Source organism: Salmo salar, chromosome 11, assembly GCF_965601325.2.
Source record: "Salmo salar chromosome 11, fSalSal1, whole genome shotgun sequence".
NCBI lineage: Eukaryota > Metazoa > Chordata > Actinopteri > Salmoniformes > Salmonidae > Salmo > Salmo salar.
This window is the reverse complement of record NC_138301.1, coordinates 21,768,702-21,786,720: the sequence shown is the minus strand read 5'-3', so window position 1 is coordinate 21,786,720 and position 18,019 is coordinate 21,768,702. Positions and strand designations below refer to the sequence as shown.

The window sequence follows — 18,019 nt, the reverse complement described above, 5'->3', positions numbered from 1 at the left end:
CAAATGAGGAATACGTCAAGGGGTATACTTTCTGAAGGTATATCTCCTTGAAGCCTGAAACATTATGGGGCCATGATATCACTTGATTTCAGAAATGGGGCTATATCACTTGATTTCAGGTGATCCAAAGGCAATTTTTTTCATTTTGATCCTTTTCACAATGATGCAGGGACCAAAATAAACAAACTCAGAAGCCTGTCATTTTCTTTTTATCTTGCCTTTACAGAAAGGTTATTCAACTCTTACTCTGAGGTCTGGAGCCTGCTGGTTTTCTGTTCTGATAATGAATTGCTCCCACCTTGTGTGCCAGGTCTAAATCAGTCCCTGTTTAGAGGGGAACAATGAAAAAAATGCAGTGGTACTGGCATCGACATCCAGAATTGACTTGGAGAGTTTTACAGGATTTGCATATGCATAGAAGTCAAAAGGGAGACAATCTTTGAGTTTCACTTTTCAAAGTCTCTTGCTCCTTGGTTGAAACTGTCATACACTGTCAGCCATTCTATAAAGCTTGTTCCCATTGAGCATCATTAGCTGACATTTGGAACACTTGCAAACAAATACAGATAGAAATGACTGGGGGTGGAGGCTGTGCATACGTGAGGTGTTCTCACTTCACAAGGTGGCAATGCTCCTCGAGGTGCCCTGAAATTTGACAGAAGTGTGCCTCCCTCTGAGACCTCATCCGTAAATCTTCAAAACGACTTAGCCTGAGGTGACAACTGAGTATTGTATTTAGGCCTACTGTGCCCCGCCAGTAAAGGAGATGCTGAAATAATATCTGACAGAATTTAGTCTCTGCTCTCATTGTTTTGTTTCTTTTGTTAAATTTCCCTCAAGAAAGTGAATACAGATTGAACAGTGACATAGTCTGGAGGATCCCACAAAGGAAACAGATAAATCTAGGTTTTAGTTTACTACTACTACTGTAGTGGTGTACCCTTTCTGCACTGTCATGTCCTCTAATACTGGTACAGTACAATCCATTGATCACAAGACAAACTATCAGGCAATTCTGGTGAATTGATGTTACACACAGGATATAATAAACAGAATAATTAGACAAGAATGGGGAAGTAATGTCTATTTTAAGGATGCAAGAAAACAGTCTAGCTTCACTGCTTGGGATAATTCTGTATGTATTATCTGCGCATGCTGGCCAAGAGCGACACCTTTGCTGTCACCTGTCAAAAAAATTATATCCATCTCTAGCTTGTTTACGCATGAACTCATGTCACCCTTCTCCCTCAAGCTTTTTGCATCCTCAACCTCCCCCTCAGCTGAAAATGCACCAAACTAACACAAGATGGCACAATGATCACATTCATAGCAAAGGTGAAGACATTTCAGTGCCAAGTCAACACTCCTGTCAGTGTTAAACCTATCAAGATGCTTGTAATTTATAACAACTATTTGTGAGGTAACTGGGGAATCAATGCATTTCATTACTTTTCATATAAGCTTAGCAGTGATGAGCCTACAGACTACAGTTGATCACCTCTCTCAACCATAATGAACATGGACAGTCCGTTCTTAATCAAGTCTCAGTAGCAGATTTCATACTGTTTTACCAAAGTTTATTTACATGTTAGCACGACTGCAATGGAAACAGTGAGGGGATTAGATTACCTGGCCCAGTTGCCCCCAGTGGGAGGAGTTTGCACTGGGTGAAAAATGATTGCATTCTTTTGAGCCAGGTGTCCCGCTCTGGGTGACTGCAAAAATCGCTTCTGACGTAGGTTAAGCACGTGGAGTATTGAGTAGGATACTGGTTTCAAATGAAAAAGTGATTGCTTTTGATCAAAACGCCATCTGCCTTCCCAATGAAAAAAAATGCTTGAATTTTCAAACAAGTTACGGCAAAGTGTTTCTGGACGATGCACCATGTTGCCAACATGACCGAGCAGCGCAGACTACTGTTCGATTTGAGAAGGGCACCCCCCCCGCCCCTTTTGCCTGTTCACGTGACGGGCCATAGACCAGTGCGCCTCAGTTCCTTTGAATCAAACTCCCTCAATGATTCAAGTCCATTGGACTGCTCTCAAACTACAGACATACAGATGATCAAAGGGAAAGTGATGATTATAGTATATTAAAAATACACAAAAGCACCTATGAAATGTCAATGGAAGTAGAGGAGGTATCCAAAATAAACAAAAGGCCTATATCTACTAGTGGAAGGATAGTTAAGATATTTCAAGGATTTCACACTTGAGTACAGGTTCAGATCAAGAAAAGCATAAACATTCAGATTTTGTATTTTTCGAGACACTACAGAAAGTCAAATTATTCACATTGTGTACCATTTTCACTTTCATTGAAAGCTTACAACCAAATTGTAAGTTTGACAGACAGAAGTCAAATCTTGCACTGATGTTAGAAAAAAATGATACATGTTTTTCCAAATGCCAAATCTAATAAACACATAGCACGTCTCAGCTCATCTCCATCTGGTCAAGGACAGTCAAGTTTAAGAAAATGGGGAAGAGAAATACATTTCAATGGGTATGCAGTATTCTTAAATACATCCGGTCCACTTCTCACTACTCCGAGGATGCCGATCCCTTCAGTGTTTCAGGACTGGAGGGAATGTCTTTGTCGTCTGCCCTCTGATGCGGGACGTCCGCTGGACTTTGAGAGGACGAGATGTCCTTTGCTTCCACGATATCTTTCACCTCTTGGTCTACAACCTTTAAGGGGATGGTCTCCAGGGAAGCGCTGACCTTACTGTCGTCAAAGCTCACAGATTCCGGTTTGCTTAATGACTCATGCAAACGCACCGTCTCCCCATCTAACTCACAGGCCACAGAACTAGTGGGGGACCTGGTCGCTGACTGCAAAGCCCGCTCCTCCCTCAGCTCCCCCTCAACTGAGCTTTCCATGGGTGTTTCACTTTCCATGAGGCCTGACTGCAAAGACTGCTCTTCTCTCCACTCCCCTTCGACTGAGCTTCCTATGGTTGTTTCTCTAGCCATGGGTCCTGACTGCAAAGACTTGTCTTCCTCAACTGAACTTTCCATGGGTGTTTCTAGCTCTGTAGCCTGTGTGACTCCCTGGCTCTGATCCACTGTAGAGATATGTGGAAGCCCTTGCACTTCTGCCTCTCCTAGCTGGTTAACTGCTGCATCATCTTTGTCTAGTAGAATTACAGCACCTCTTCCTGACTCTTGGGTCTGAACATGCATTACCTCTGGCCCATCCCTTCTTTCAGCAGCTGGGGTGATACACAAGACATCGGAGGTTTCCACCAATCTGGGAACGCTGTGAAAGAAGAGGGGGGGAACGTACCAAATCAATCTAATCGACTCCATCCAAGATGGGAAAAATATTTATAGGTTCTATTTTGTGTGGACCATCCTTTAATTACCTGTGGAATTGGTCAAAAGCGCCACTCACTGTGGCAGTTTCAGCATTCTATGTAAAAATAAAAAGAGGTGCTGGGTTGAGGAAACAGTTCAAAATCAAACATATGTGTTTCTCAGGTACAATCCAGCTAGAGTAGTACCTGGATATCAGGGAACATCAGAGCAGAGATCCCTTGCTTATTTCTGAAACAGAACAAAAGAGAATCATGACAAATCCATTAAACGTTGAGCCCTTTTAATAAAACTACTTTGGAGATAGCGTTAGAATATGGTAATGAAAACATCAAATAATTTTTCGAGCATAATTAAGACGGGCTTATCAGCACAGAATTAGTATCCAAATAGTTATTTAAAAAAATTTGTTATATTAATCATGAAGCAAAAGGACCAATGTCCTTGTCCAGACAATCATTCTTCAAACAGAACAGGCATTTAGAATAAATATCAATTAGCATTGAATTGTACATATTATAATCTCAGGAGGAACAACATATTTATGAAATATTACATTTGAACTTGATCTCGTGTATGGTTAGTGCGTTTGGCTTCTCAAAGGAATACAACAAATTAAGACGAGGACCTTCTTGCAAAAGAGATTCAACAATGACCTTTCATTTCAGCAGCTTCCCAATGACCTAACTTTAGGCACACATTAATTAAGCAATGTTCTCTGCTATTAATTAAGGCCAAAGCTCCCACTTGCATTTGTGAAGGTCTTAAAAAAAAAATCCACTTAATATGCATCCCAATTAGCTTAATGTAAAAAGTATATGGTAAAGATTTCTCAAAATAATGGATGCTTCCAAACTCATAGGTCAGGGAGTTGGAAGTCTCACAAGTACTTGATCAAACTCAGATTCTCATTACAACACTATGAGGGGTGTTTCTTTTATTTTAGGATGTTCTCGTTATCTGCTGCATTGGGAGAGTAGCTACTCACCCTCTAATGCCGTCATCTACAGCACCACCTCCTGCAAGACAAGAAAAATGTGACATGCAGATAGGTTTTATTATATTAACAAAATGTGAAGCCTAAGCATCTGGTTGTGAAGAACGTGATAAACCTTATACCTTTCTCTAGTATGACCTTACAGACATGGTGTGGTCTGTCAATCAAATGCTTGCTCATGAGGTCAGTTCCATGCGCATCAGCCAGGAAGTCACAGTTCAGACAGACAAGGGTTAAATTCCTGCAAGACAGCAGGTAAAATGTGATTCATAATGAACCTAATGGAATAGAATAAACTAGCATGGTGCTTAATTTTGGTAATGTTTGGTGAAAATGCAACACTACATAATAAATAAGTCATTACCAAAAACTAAAGTGCAGAACAATGGCAACATTAAAGAATTGATTTGAGACCAGATTTGTTTAGTTAGGGACACATACCTTAGGACAACTGGGATTTTCCTCATTTTCCGGAATCTCTCTTTTGAGATGGCACTATGGAACCTGACAAAAATATATTTGTATATATTTAATATGGATTAAAAAACATGAGCTGGCGCACACCCAGAAAATATAGTTTGTGTGAAGGTGCTGACTAACGGCGAATAAACTATCAAAATAAAGTCGCACACTCCATGTATAAACACCAGCAATTTAATGGGTATTTACCAACGTTTTGGCATCACTGTTCCTTCCTCAGGGTGACTCAGACTTTATTTTTATTGTTTATAATATATATTTAATATGAACAATAAAACATCCTCCCTGAGCTTACTAGGTGAAAAAACAGTCGATGTGCTCGAGCAAGGCACTTAACCCTACTTGTGTATAACCCTACTTGTGTATAACCCTACTTGTGTATAACCCTACTTGTGTATAACCCTACTTGTGTACGCTCTGGATAAGAGCGTCTGCTAAATGACTAAAATGTAAAAATGGGCATATACACTGTTCAGAAACACTAAGAACACCTACTCTTTACATGACAGACTGACCAGGTAAATACTATGATCCCTTATTGATGTCACTTGTTAAATCCACTTCAAATCAGTGTAGATGAAGGGGAGGAGACCGGTTTAAGAAGGATTTTTAAGCTTTGAGGCAATTGAGACAGATTGTGTGTGTGCCCCATTCAGAGGGTGACTGGGCAAGAAAATATTTAAGTGCCTTTGAACAGTGTATGGTAGTAGGTGCTGGGCGCACCAGTTTGTCAAGAACTGCACACTGCTGGGTTTTTCCACGCACAGTTTCCCATGTGTATCAACAATGGTCCACCACCCAAAGAACAGTCAGCCAACATGACAACTGTCAACATGGGCCAGCATCCCTTTGGAACGTTTGACACCTTGTAGGGGTGTTCCTAAAGTTTTGTACACTCAGTGTATATATGCGTTATGAATCTGATACTCAAGGAGCTTTTACCTTATCATATGGTTTCCAAATGAAGTTTTGCAACTTGTCCGATACTTGCATGCACCACAAATTGCAACCATGGGATAGTGACTATAGAAGTCATGAATCTCCGAGTAGCACTCAATGCAGGTGTGTCGTCTTTCTCCAATACTAAAAAAGTAGAGAACTAATTAGGGCATCATTATTTCATTTATATTTGAAGTACTATTACCTTCAGTAAAACATTCTGAGATGCATTATTAAACATACAAGTTACTTGATTGGTGTAATATATTGATAACCAGGGCTCTGAAGTGTGACCATTTTGGTCATATATGCTCCTAAATATTTTGCTGTGTGACCTGACACTTTATTTTTTGACTATGAAAACAATCTCCCAGATAATAATTGTTGTAATGATTAGGCTTCACCGTACCGTTGTTTGAGTGACCTAGACATAAAAGCAAGCACATATTCGTTACTGTCATGGTTACACCATCACTACAGCGAAAACACATTGTTTCTAGCACAAACTGGTAAAAAGATACGACCCATATTACCTGCACAATGTTCTATTGTGAATTGGTTATACATTCATGAACCATTTCACAAGCTGTTCCAAAACCACTCGCAGGCATTTGTTTACCTGTTGTTCAGTCATGTAACCTCATTAGCTCTTAACTTGAAGTTGAGAGCACCAGTGCTACCAATGAAACGTTTAAATTTAGAGCCCTGTTCATAACCAACCATGAAAAGAAATCGTCCCTGATCATAGTTTAGTTTCTATAACAGAAAATATGTAGTTTGCATCATGAGGAAAATACCGACCTGAGACTCTGCAACACATGGTTGTTCTTCTGCTGCTTGAGGAGCTTCTTGCTCACTGTGGCCTTGCCTTTCCCCCCACTGCTGCCCTGTGTGGTAGATGTACTGCTCCGAGCTTTTACATTGGCTGCCTTCATGCCTGGGACCTCTGATATGACACTGACACTGGATTTCTCAGCAGCACGGGCAGAACTGGGAGATGGCCCTGTCAGAGAGGCCCGGATAGTCACCTGAAAAATGTATTAAAAAAAACAAATCATCAAATTAAGATTCTGAAATCATGCCGTTATTTAAACATTTGTAATAGAACTTGCTTTCAAATGAGGGTTTATTGCAGTTGCCATTGACTATCTATATTGTTGATACTTGGTACAGAGGTATTGACATGTTTTCCTAGACTAAATAAGAAGAGTTAAACCTTGGTTCCAGGAGGAAGGCCCTCCAGAGCTTTGGGTTTTTGGAAAGTCTTATGGTGCTGAGTCTTGTGATCCACTCGCTCCTTGTATGTGAGGAAATTCAGCCTGCATTTCCCGCAACGATTAATTCCTTTTTTCTGGAAAATTGACAAAACAAGTACAATAGAAAAGCACGAGTCAAGATAACACAAGACTGCATATAGGTAGATAATAGGTTCAGCTATCCTTAGTAAAGGCTATGATTTCACAACATTGTCATTTCTGTGTTTTGTGGGTTGGCACAGCTAACGGGGTCATTGAGTACTTTTTGATTCTTACACCATTGGCTGGCTTGGTATTGGACCGTTTCTGTTTCTTTGTTCTATGGCTACATACAGTGATTTGTGGAGTTGATTTGGTTTGTTTTTTTGCCAGAGAGCCCGTTAGGCAGGTGAAAGGAAGCAGACATTGCTGTTAGACAGTTATGTATTACAGCAAGGTGTTCAGCAGACAACCAAATCAATCCAACCTCAGTATGAAAGCCAATAGGGTAACTCACAAGTGTTCCATTTTTTTTTTTTAACCAGCCAGCTTTAAAAGTAAAACTCAGAGAGAAAAACTATTTGCAGCATTCACTGCTTTATTAAGAGGCTGAACCATCAGGAAACTGACATGAAATTACAAAGTGTGCCAGGTCAGTCAGAACATGAGCCCCATCAATCAAAAGTGACCCAATCAACATATTTATTGATCATGGATTGTTGCACATATTTAACAATAGAAAAGTACCCAATATAACTAAGCCTCTTACCTGATGCTTCATATAGTGCTGCATGTAGACATGACCACTTTTAAGAACTTTAAGGCAGAAAGGACAAAGGAGATCCTTCGTGTTTTCATGCGCCGTACGGAAGTGTGTGTCCACATCGGTAAAGAACGATGACCTGTAGTTGCACACCTGGAAGGAGACAATTCAAATATTAGTTTGAATAATAAAAGGTTCAGGAAGACTGCAAGTCAAATCCCTTCAATAATTTGAAATAATGTTTCAATTCCTGATTGAGGTGCCAGGGCATCTCTACTATCAACTGTGAATAACTTTTTTTGTGAACAGACTAATATAAAAACATGATTGATAAAATGTACCTGGCAGACATAAGGCATCTCTCCAGGCTTGTGATTGTCCTTCATGTGTTCCAGGAGCACTTGCTCAGACTCGAAGGCTAATTCACATATCTTGCAATTGGCTACAAAACAAGAACCAATTACTAAAAATGGGCCCAACTTGATTATAGTTATATAAATAAAGTTATGTACAATGTATGATTGCTTGAGATGGTGTTCAATACATTAAGGTGAAATGTACGGTTTCACTGAAGTTTCATGTTGGTTGCTATTGACTGGTATGCCTACTTGAAGATTCAACCATGCTGTGGGCACTCTCGACGTGGCACTGCAGCTGGAATGGGGTTGAGTACTGCCGGTAGCAGTGTTGGCAGGTAGTGTGGCTTTCCCAGCTCTCACTGTTCTGCTTCTCTAGCTCCAGATGGTGCTTCATGTGGTTCATGAACCTACAAGAGTCCCGCAAAGTGCAAGACAGCAATAGCAATGTAGCATCAGAAACCACAAATGCCAAAGAAACAAAGATAGGTGTGAGCTTTGCCGTTTATCTTTAAGTTTTTTGCATTGTAAACTGTAATGTTATTTTTAAACAAGCTATTAAAAAAAAAAAAAATGTGTAACTACTATCCAGTCGCCCAGAGCAAATTTCATAAAAATGTTATGTGAATATATTGTAAAAAAGCTCATTCGCTTTTTAGTCAAACATTTCTTTTAATAATTAAATATATGCATAAATAACTAACTACTCTACTTCAACCATTTGGAAAAAGAAAAACGTAATGTATTGAGCCAAATTACAGTGAAGCCGTATTGAACAACACTTCAACAGATCGTGGCCCATGTGCAACACCAAACCTGCGCTTCAGATCCCCATGGTTTAAAAAAAGAAATTAGCAACCACTCCTTGCACCTCACTTCCTAAGCATGCATAATTGCCATTATAATACCGCCAATTACACACAGCTTTTTGTTTGGCTTAATGATGTGATGTTCCACGGCTGCACCGAGCCGCACGACCTCTACATGTAACCGCTGCACTGACAAGGCAGGCAAGGCCCATTTTTCAGCCAGCAGTCTTACCTCAGCTCCCCTAATAGGGATTTTTATGCAGACCAACTATGACCTCTGCTGCCAGACTGGGTTCAGCACAAATGCGTCTGCCCATTAAAAGGAGCTTACAGAGGCTTTTCTTGCAACGTTCTGAAGCAAAGTTATTTAATCAAAGGAGCAGTTCTTACACTATCCAAACTTGCAGCCATTATTCATCTCTGGCCCCAAGTGGGAATATGAGTTGATAATGTCATCCATCTGGGGGAGAAAACTGTGATGAGGGCTGAAACACATTGGATCTCCTCTCTTCACATCGAAGTTAATCACTCTCCATGGGCAGAGGGCTCATTTAACACTTGTTCATGAACACCATTTCCATGCACCAAAACAGCACAGTAGACACTTGGGGTGACGTATTGACGAAAGGCTGGTTGATGTATCCATCCACTACCAATAACATTTAGCCATTCATATAAATATAGAAGATATGTCCACCAATCTGCTTATTGGTGACAGTGATTGTGTAATGTGTGTGCATTATGTAAACACGTGAAATGCCAAATGTATTGTTTTCATTATACCACTGGACAAATAGGATATAAAAGTTTTTTAGATTAGAAAATGACCTTGTTTATACAAAACACATTTTGTGCAGTAGACACGACACCCGTTTTTCGCCACAAATAATCGTATTATTCAGGAATACAGTAGCTTATTGAAAACAAAAGTAGAGCTGCATAGCAAGCAAAGTCTGCTGTAGTTACCTGACATTGTTCTTGAGTACTTTCAAACAGCTCTGGCACTTATAGGTAAATGGAGTCTTCTGCTGCTGCAATTTTGGTTCGTCTCCCTCAAATCTACCATAGTAGAAGTCTGTGACAAGCATGATGCGCTTGCTTGCAAAAAGGTAAGTAGACTTCGGGGTTGAGGGGAAGACACACTCCAACAGGTGAGGACAACATTTCTGGAATTAAAGTAATTTCAATTAAAATAGGCTGACAAATTGCAATCTGCAGAGTTGATATTGTAGTTCTTAAAAAATGCCTTATATAAAGGCTCTGGTTCATGCACTAATAGCAAGGCTCGACATTAACGCTTGTCCTCTTGTTCGGGACAAGTAAAAAAAAAGAATATATATATATATTTGGGACAAGAACAATTTTTATTACAAATCTATCACAAAAATCAAATAATTACTGCGATCAGATTTGGATGTGAGAAGCAAACACTGAAATAATTTTCCAATCTATTTTTCATGTACATAAATAAAAAGTCTGCACGTGAAAGTGTAATTGATATGCATATTGGCTACAGCCTCATGTCCAGACCGATACTGACATGAGGGAGGCGGCAGAAAATGTAAGCAAACTTTAATGAGACTTTTAATTACATTAAATACAGGCTAAACGGCAGTCATGTTTGACAAATATAATGAAGGATAATTAACATTAACGTCTGAAGGCTTGATTCTGTCGACATACTCAAGGCACGCTTCATTCAGATCAAACGGTCACAAGACTGGAGAGTGAAAGACAGAGCATGTTGCACACCGCACATCACCCACCTTGAATCTGAGCGGAGGCAGACAACATTTTGAAACTTTTTCATAATCAAATTATTTGTTTAAAACCTGGACGTTTCATGTCCAGGTTTTAAACAACTAAGCATGTCTTACCTTGTTTCAAAGTAGTCTAGCCCAGGCAAAATAAGACCACAGAAATGTTGAAACCAGAATTTCTCATGTTCTATTAGTTTTCAAATCAATAATATATTATTTTCCAACAGCCAAAGGCATAATTCTAGTCATGAGTAAACCATGCCAGTTCATACATCTTTAGATCTCCCCTCTTCATTTCTAACAGATATTTTCATCTCTGTCATATGAAACCGCTCGCACATGTGGAGCGCTTTTGAAAAAGGTGTTCTCACTAATCGCATGTTGGAACATTTGCACATAGCCTACAGCCATGTGTGCATTGAGCGTATAATATGAAGAAATAAAACTAACAACATGTTAAGCAAAACAGTCTGATCTGTTGCATCAGCCTCATTACTTAAAACAAAACAAAAAAACAAGTATGTGCAGCGGTTGTATGATGTTTGGATGTCATCCCAGAACTGTCCCAGGGTCTGTTTTGAACCGCATACATGTTATATCGTCCCAGGGACGCCCTTTAATATATAAAAGGCATAAAAAGTATTTGGTTGTAATTGTAACGTTGCAATATTTTATAGGCTACCAAGGGTGGCCAACTATCCTCAAGGTTAGCCTTAAAAGGGGCAGCGGTGGTGTATTTTGAGACACGAATGAATATGCAAAGACACGAATAGGCAGACTGTAGCCCAGCAAAATTTCTCTTTTTTGATGGTAAAATAAAAATAAAATCATTTTATTTTGAAAAGTAGTTCCTTGCATCATACAATGATGTAAAAATGGTGTTAGCCTTTTTTGGGACAAAAAAATAAATAATCTGTCCTCCTTGTCCAAAGTACAAGCAACTAAAAAAGTTAATGTCAAGCCCTGAATAGTAACGTTATAGAATATTTATGTAAAACAATCGTCACAGCTAAAGGCATGCATTTTAGAATGACTGAAGTAAACTCACCACCATGTGGTCTTTCATGACAACTTGTTGGTAGAAATCAAATTTACACTTTGGACATTTTTTACAAAAACGTGCCCCATTTTCTAATATCTCCTGGGCGTGGGGAGACCCTGCAAAAACAAAAAACTAAATTTCAGTTGTAAAAATAAAAAAGTAACAGTGCTAATGAATCTAGCTAATAACAGAACATGCAACTGATGTAAGGAAACCCCTACCTATGTCCTGCTTTGCTTTTTTAGCTGTGCTGTTTTGGTCTTGAGGTAAACCTCGTTTGCCATAGTCTGTTTAAGGGGAGAAAATAGATTCATACTTATTATCACAAGTCACATGCAATCTTCAGATCATGAGGTCACACAGAGGGTCAAGAGTTTTCCTGACCACGTGACCTGGCCAGGAATATCTCTGGGTCAAACAAGTAAGATATTTTGGCTTACCCCAGCTGTTGCCTTTGGCTTGAATAACTGGGGACACAATCTGGAGGTTGGTAGAATTTGAGCGGTTGGGCTGGGAAGACAATGCGGCGGGGCCCTGCACATTGGACAAGGTCACTACGTTGTTGTGGATCATGTGCACTTGAGGCCTGTGGATAACCCCAGGTAAAGGCTTTCCTGGAGTCACCTGCTGCAGAATGTGCTGCTGGCCTGCTGAAAAAACACATTACAAATATGAAACACAGCAAAAAGCAGTATGTGTGCACTGTGGCTGTATAGGGAATATATAAGTTTACTTGAGAGCATAGATTCACAAAATTCATTTCCAATTATTAGTCCGCTCTGAAATATAAAAATGTGTGTTATGTTTTGTTGCTTGCCTGCTAACAAGTTAGGATGTAATATTTATATGTTTTACCTGGAACCACAGTGAAAGATGTCCCAGGGGGATATTGTTTCCCAAGGGAAGCGAGGAAAGCTGAGTTGGCCGGTAACTGTGGTGTGGTCATAATGTAACCCTAAGAAAAAAGGCAAACCATTTTTATTAAAACATTGCACCAACACAGCCAAGTTACATCTCTATAACTAAACAGGTGCCCAGTCAAAGCTCTTCTGTCCCAGCACCACAATTGTGGAAAAATCTGCATTTTTCTACTAGCACTAACTTTGCTGATAACTACTTTCTTGAGGGAACGTGTACTTACTACAATTGTGATCTGTGGTTGTCTCACCTAGCCATCTTAAGATTAATGCAGTAATTGTAAGTTGCTCTGGATAAGAGTCTCTGCTCAATGACTCAAATGTAATGTGCGTTTTTTTGCAATGTATAGCAAAGTGAAATAAGGGATATAGCTAAAGCAAAACACAATATACCTGGTTGTTGATAATGATGGGCTGTGGTGGTACTGCTGTTAAGGGTCGAGGTGCATTATTCAACCCTTTCCCTGGAATTATGATGTTCTGGGGAACTGGACCCCGAGTGAGATGAGCTTGGGGGGAGTTGTGTGTCACTATCATCCTAGGGGCTGCTCTTGGTCTTCCAACTCCGCCAGTTTGAACTGGGGTGGTCTTCACATTTCTTTGGTTGTTCGCTTCAAAGACAAGTCAGATACATAAACAAGAGTGTTTAATTTTCAAAGCAATACAATCTATATTGATAATCACATTTACCAACTTTGTAGAGCAACTAAGGGGAAATCATCCAATGGAAGGATATTGTGTATGCAAACTAAAGAAAACAGACAAGTGTGAGAGACCTAACATTAACTGAGCCATACCAAGAGAAGAAAACATACTTGGTCTGGTGTTAATGGTGCCCTTTGAAGTACTAAGCTCCCCAACAAATATAGGTTCATCGTCGTCATCATCATCATGTTTACCGTCGCCCAACAAATTAACTTCTGGTGTCTGTCTCTGCCATGGCTCCAACTCCTCTTCCTCACATTCCATAAAAAGCTCGGACATTGTGAAGCTGAAAAATGGATGAGAGTTACGTTACTTTTAACATACGTCCCCCTAGTTAGTCAAACGAAGTTATCCATGTTTTCTTCAGCTAGCTGCGAACTAACATGGTTTGCGTACCTGGCTAACTAGCTAGTAGGAAAAGCTAGGAAATTGGAAACGTTGATTCCTCATAGCCGTGCGCCCGCGCGACTATTTAGTTAATGGACCTCTTGCTTATATCCCGTCGAAAAACCATAGCTAGCTACATCAAAAATCTGCAAATATAATGCAGAACACCACATAGTTAACTAGCGATACTCACGTTATCTCCCAAAACGTTCAGTTGCCATCTATTTTCATCTATTCTCACTAAAGCAGCTAGCTAACTCTGCTAGTAAGCCATTATTAGCTACAGTGTGGGCAACCAATCATGGCGTCTGGCGCGACAACACAACATGGATCTCTTTGTTCCAACTTCATTTTATCTGATGCAGTAATACTAAGGGATGTTTAAATGCTATTCAACAATACCAACATTCTAAGTATACCAGTGGTCAAGTTCAGAGTCCACTTACCTTTCAATCTAACGTTTAACTGAGTGGTTAGTCCTTAGTACAAAATGAGAAATACCTTCTATGGAGCGCCTGTGAATATTGTGGTGGCTGATGGGAAATTTGGGGTTTGCTGAGAGGAAGGTTACCACTGACTCAAAATTAGCTATATCTTTAAAATCCATGAAAACAACAATTAGTTAGAGTTAGCAGTGTGGTTTGGTTTAACATCACATTTAAATTAGATAAATGATAGAAATAGGCAGGGTTTATGACTTTGTGGAAGTGGTACCTAGTGACAAACAGAGGAAGAAGCGAAGCGAAAGGGTTTACTCCGCCCATAATCTTCTTCTATGATATAATGGCGGTGCGCAAACAAACACCGCCCAAAATCTGTCCACGTTTTAAGCAGATCGGCTTAATTCTTCGTCTTGAAATGTGTATTGGAGGATCACAACCAACTGAAAGGTGCATACACTGCCACCTACTGTACTGGAGTGTGAGGCCATCTATTTCTCTTATCTAGCCATGTGTTTCCGCCTACCAACTTACCCTACACCCATTAAAACCTCACCACTATTCCACTACTTGTTTTTGGTCAGTTGTGAACTCGTCAGCAACTACCTAACAAAGCCTGTGAAAGCACTGTAGCACTTAGTCACAACGTTCCTATGCTGTCCCTTTGACAACATAGTCACATGCAAACTATACGTCCCCTGTCTGTCACAAATATTGAATGAAATTTCATTTGAATTTACTCTACCTGTTGTCCACTGATTTTGTCCTTTTGTGGGTAGAAATGTAAGACAAAATATCCTCAGGAAAGTATTATTAAACCGGCTTCAAAACTTGTGTCTCCGTGTTAGCTATCGCGGTTTGTTTCTCATCACCTGAAGCACGCGCACAAGACGGAAGAACGTGCACACAGTGCATGCGTACTAACTGAAGTCTTGCAGGTGTTTACATATATAGTTTTGCGCATGTGCCAGGTAATAGAAATGTCAATGGCAGTACCAGCGTTTGGAAAGGTTTGTTTAATAATACTTTTCTGTGGATGTTTTCTCTCAAATTACAACACACAAAAGGACCAACCGCACAGACAACCGACAGAGGAAGTTTAAATTAAATTGTATTCGAAACTGTTTATCTTTTACCAATAGGGCTATCTTCTGTATACCACCCCTACCTTGTCACAAAACAACTGATTGGCTCAAACGCATTAAGAAGGAAAGAAATTCCACAAATTAACTTTTAACAAAGCACATCTGTTAATTGAAATGCATTCCATGTGACTACCTCATGAAGCTGGTTGAGAGAATGCCAAGCATGAGCAAAGCTGTCATCAAGGCAAAAGGTGGCTACTTTGAAGAATCTCAAATATAAAATATTTTTTGATTTGTTTAACACATTTTTGGTTACTACATGATTCCGTATGTGTTATTTCATAGTTTTTATGTCTTCAGTATTATTCTACAATGTAGAAAATAGTAAAAATAAAGAAAAACCCTTGAATGAGTAGGTGTCCACACTTTTGATTCGTACTGTATATATTGTATATATACGGTATACTCATAACCAAAACTATGTGGACACCTGCTCGTCGAACATCTCATTCCAAAATCATGGGCATTGTTATGGAGTTGGTCCCCCTTTTGCTGCTATAATAACCTCCACTCTTCTGGGAAGGCTTTCCACTAGATGTTGGAACATTTCTGCAGGGACTTGCTTCCATTCAGCCACAAGAGCATTAGTGAGGTCAGTCACTGATGTTGGGTGATCAGGCTTGGCTCGCAGTTGTCATTCCAATTCATCCCAAAGGTGTTCGATGGGGTTGAGGTTAGGGCTCTGTGCAGGCCAATCAAGTTCTTCCACACACGATCTCGACAAACCATTTCTGTATGGACCTCGCTTTGTGCACAGGGGCATTGTCATGCTGAAACAGGAAAGGGTCTTCCCCAAACTGTTGCCACAAAGTTGGAAACACAGAATCGTTTAGAATGTCATTGTATGCTGTAGCGTTAATATTTCCCTTCACTGGAACTAAGGGGCCTAGCCCGAACCATGAAAAACAGCCCCAGATCATATTTCCTCCTCCAACAAACTTTACAGTTGTCACTATGCATTGGGGCAGATAGCGTTCTTCTGTCATCACTCGGCATTTCTGTCTGTAATAAAGCCATTTTGTGGGGAAAAACTCATTTTGATTGGCTGGACCTGGCTCCCCAGTGGGGCCCACCCAGGGCTGCGCCCCTGCCCAGTCTTGTGAAATCCATAAATTAGGGCATAATGAACTTATTTCAATTGACTGATTTCCTTCTATGAACTGTAACTCAGTAAAATCTTTGAAATTGTTGCATGTTGTGTTTATATACTGCTCAAAAAAATAAAGGGAACACTTAAACAACACATCCTAGATCTGAATGAAAGAAATAATCTTATTAAATACTTTTTTCTTTACATAGTTGAATGTGCTGACAACAAAATCACACAAAAATAATCAATGGAAATCCAATTTATCAACCCATGGAGGTCTGGATTTGGAGTCACACTCAAAATTAAAGTGGAAAACCACACTACAGGCTGATTCAACTTTGATGTAATGTCCTTAAAACAAGTCAAAATGAGGCTCAGTAGTGTGTGTGGCCTCCACGTGCCTGTATGACCTCCCTACAACGCCTGGGCATGCTCCTGATGAGGTGGCGGATGGTCTCCTGAGGGATCTCCTCCGAGACCTGGACTAAAGCATGCGCCAACTCCTGGACAGTCTGTGGTGCAACGTGGCGTTGGTGGATGGAGCGAGACATGATGTCCCAGATGTGCTCAATTGGATTCAGGTCTGGGGAACGGGCGGGCCAGTCCATAGCATCAATGCCTTCCTCTTGCAGGAACTGCTGACACACTCCAGCCACATGAGGTCTAGCATTGTCTTGCATTAGGAGGAACCCAGGGCCAACCGCACCAGCATATGGTCTCACAAGGGGTCTGAGGATCTCATCTCGGTACCTAATGGCAGTCAGGCTACCTCTGGCGAGCACATGGAGGGCTGTGCGGCTGTGCGGCCCCCCAAAGAAATGCCACCCCACACCATGACTGACCCGCCGCCAAACCGGTCATGCTGGAGGATGTTGCAGGCAGCAGAACGTTTTCCACGGTGTCTCCAGACTCTGTCACGTGCTCAGTGTGAACCTGCTTTCATCTGTGAAGAGCACAGGGCGCCAGTGGCGAATTTGCCAATCTTGGTGTTCTCTGGCAAATGCCAAACGTCCTGCACGGTGTTGGGCTGTAAGCACAACCCCCACCTGTGGACGTCGGGCCCTCATACCACCCTCATGGAGTCTGTTTCTGACCGTTTGAGCAGACACATGCACATTTGTGGCCTGCTGGAGGTCATTTTGCAGGGCTCTGGCAGTGCTTCTCCTGCTCCTCCTTGCACAAAGGCAGAGGTAGCGGTCCTGCTGCTGGGTTGTTGCCCTCCTACGGCCTACTCCACGTCTCCTGATGTACTGGCATGTCTCCTGGTAGCGCCTCCATGCTCTGGACACTACGCTGACAGACACAGCAAACCTTCTTGCCACAGCTCGCATTGATGTGCCATCCTGGATGAGCTGCACTACCCGAGCCACTTGTGTGGGTTGTAGACTCCGTCTCATGCTACCACTAGAGTGAAAGCACCGCCAGCATTCAAAAGTGACCAAAACATCAGCCAGGAAGCATAGGAACTGAGAAGTGGTCTGTGGTCCCCACCTGCAGAACCACTCCTTTATTGGGGGTGTCTTGCTAATTGCCTATAATTTCCACCAGTTGTCTATTCCATTTGCACAACAGCATGTGAAATTTATTGTCAATCAGTGTTGCTTCCTAAGTGGACAGTTTGATTTCACAGAAGTGTG

The 18,019-nt window shown here is 40.8% G+C and overlaps 1 protein-coding gene across 6 annotated transcripts; it reads right to left on the bottom strand.

The window, feature by feature from the left end:
- Positions 1 to 1,555: 1,555 nt before the first annotated feature.
- Positions 1,556 to 14,557, bottom strand: LOC106562213 (zinc finger protein 280C). Of its 6 annotated transcripts, none has more exons than XM_014126928.3 (20): positions 14,422 to 14,557; positions 13,431 to 13,606; positions 13,009 to 13,226; positions 12,554 to 12,653; positions 12,139 to 12,345; positions 11,920 to 11,985; positions 11,705 to 11,814; positions 9,863 to 10,062; positions 8,340 to 8,497; positions 8,073 to 8,173; positions 7,738 to 7,884; positions 6,950 to 7,084; positions 6,535 to 6,761; positions 5,737 to 5,877; positions 4,756 to 4,818; positions 4,437 to 4,555; positions 4,306 to 4,336; positions 3,506 to 3,548; positions 3,368 to 3,414; positions 1,556 to 3,261 (listed from the first exon to the last, which is right to left on the bottom strand). In XM_014126928.3, the coding sequence occupies exons 1-20, from the start codon at positions 14,469 to 14,471 to the stop codon at positions 2,544 to 2,546; spliced, it is 3,057 nt and encodes a 1,018-aa protein (XP_013982403.2). In that variant the 5' UTR covers positions 14,472 to 14,557; the 3' UTR covers positions 1,556 to 2,543. The 6 variants fall into 6 exon arrangements, with proteins under 6 accessions (XP_013982403.2, XP_013982402.2, XP_013982406.2 ...); XM_014126927.3 differs by having other exon boundaries at positions 12,139 to 12,348; positions 14,422 to 14,550; XM_014126931.3 differs by having other exon boundaries at positions 12,139 to 12,348; positions 14,209 to 14,433.
- Positions 14,558 to 18,019: the final 3,462 nt, after the last annotated feature.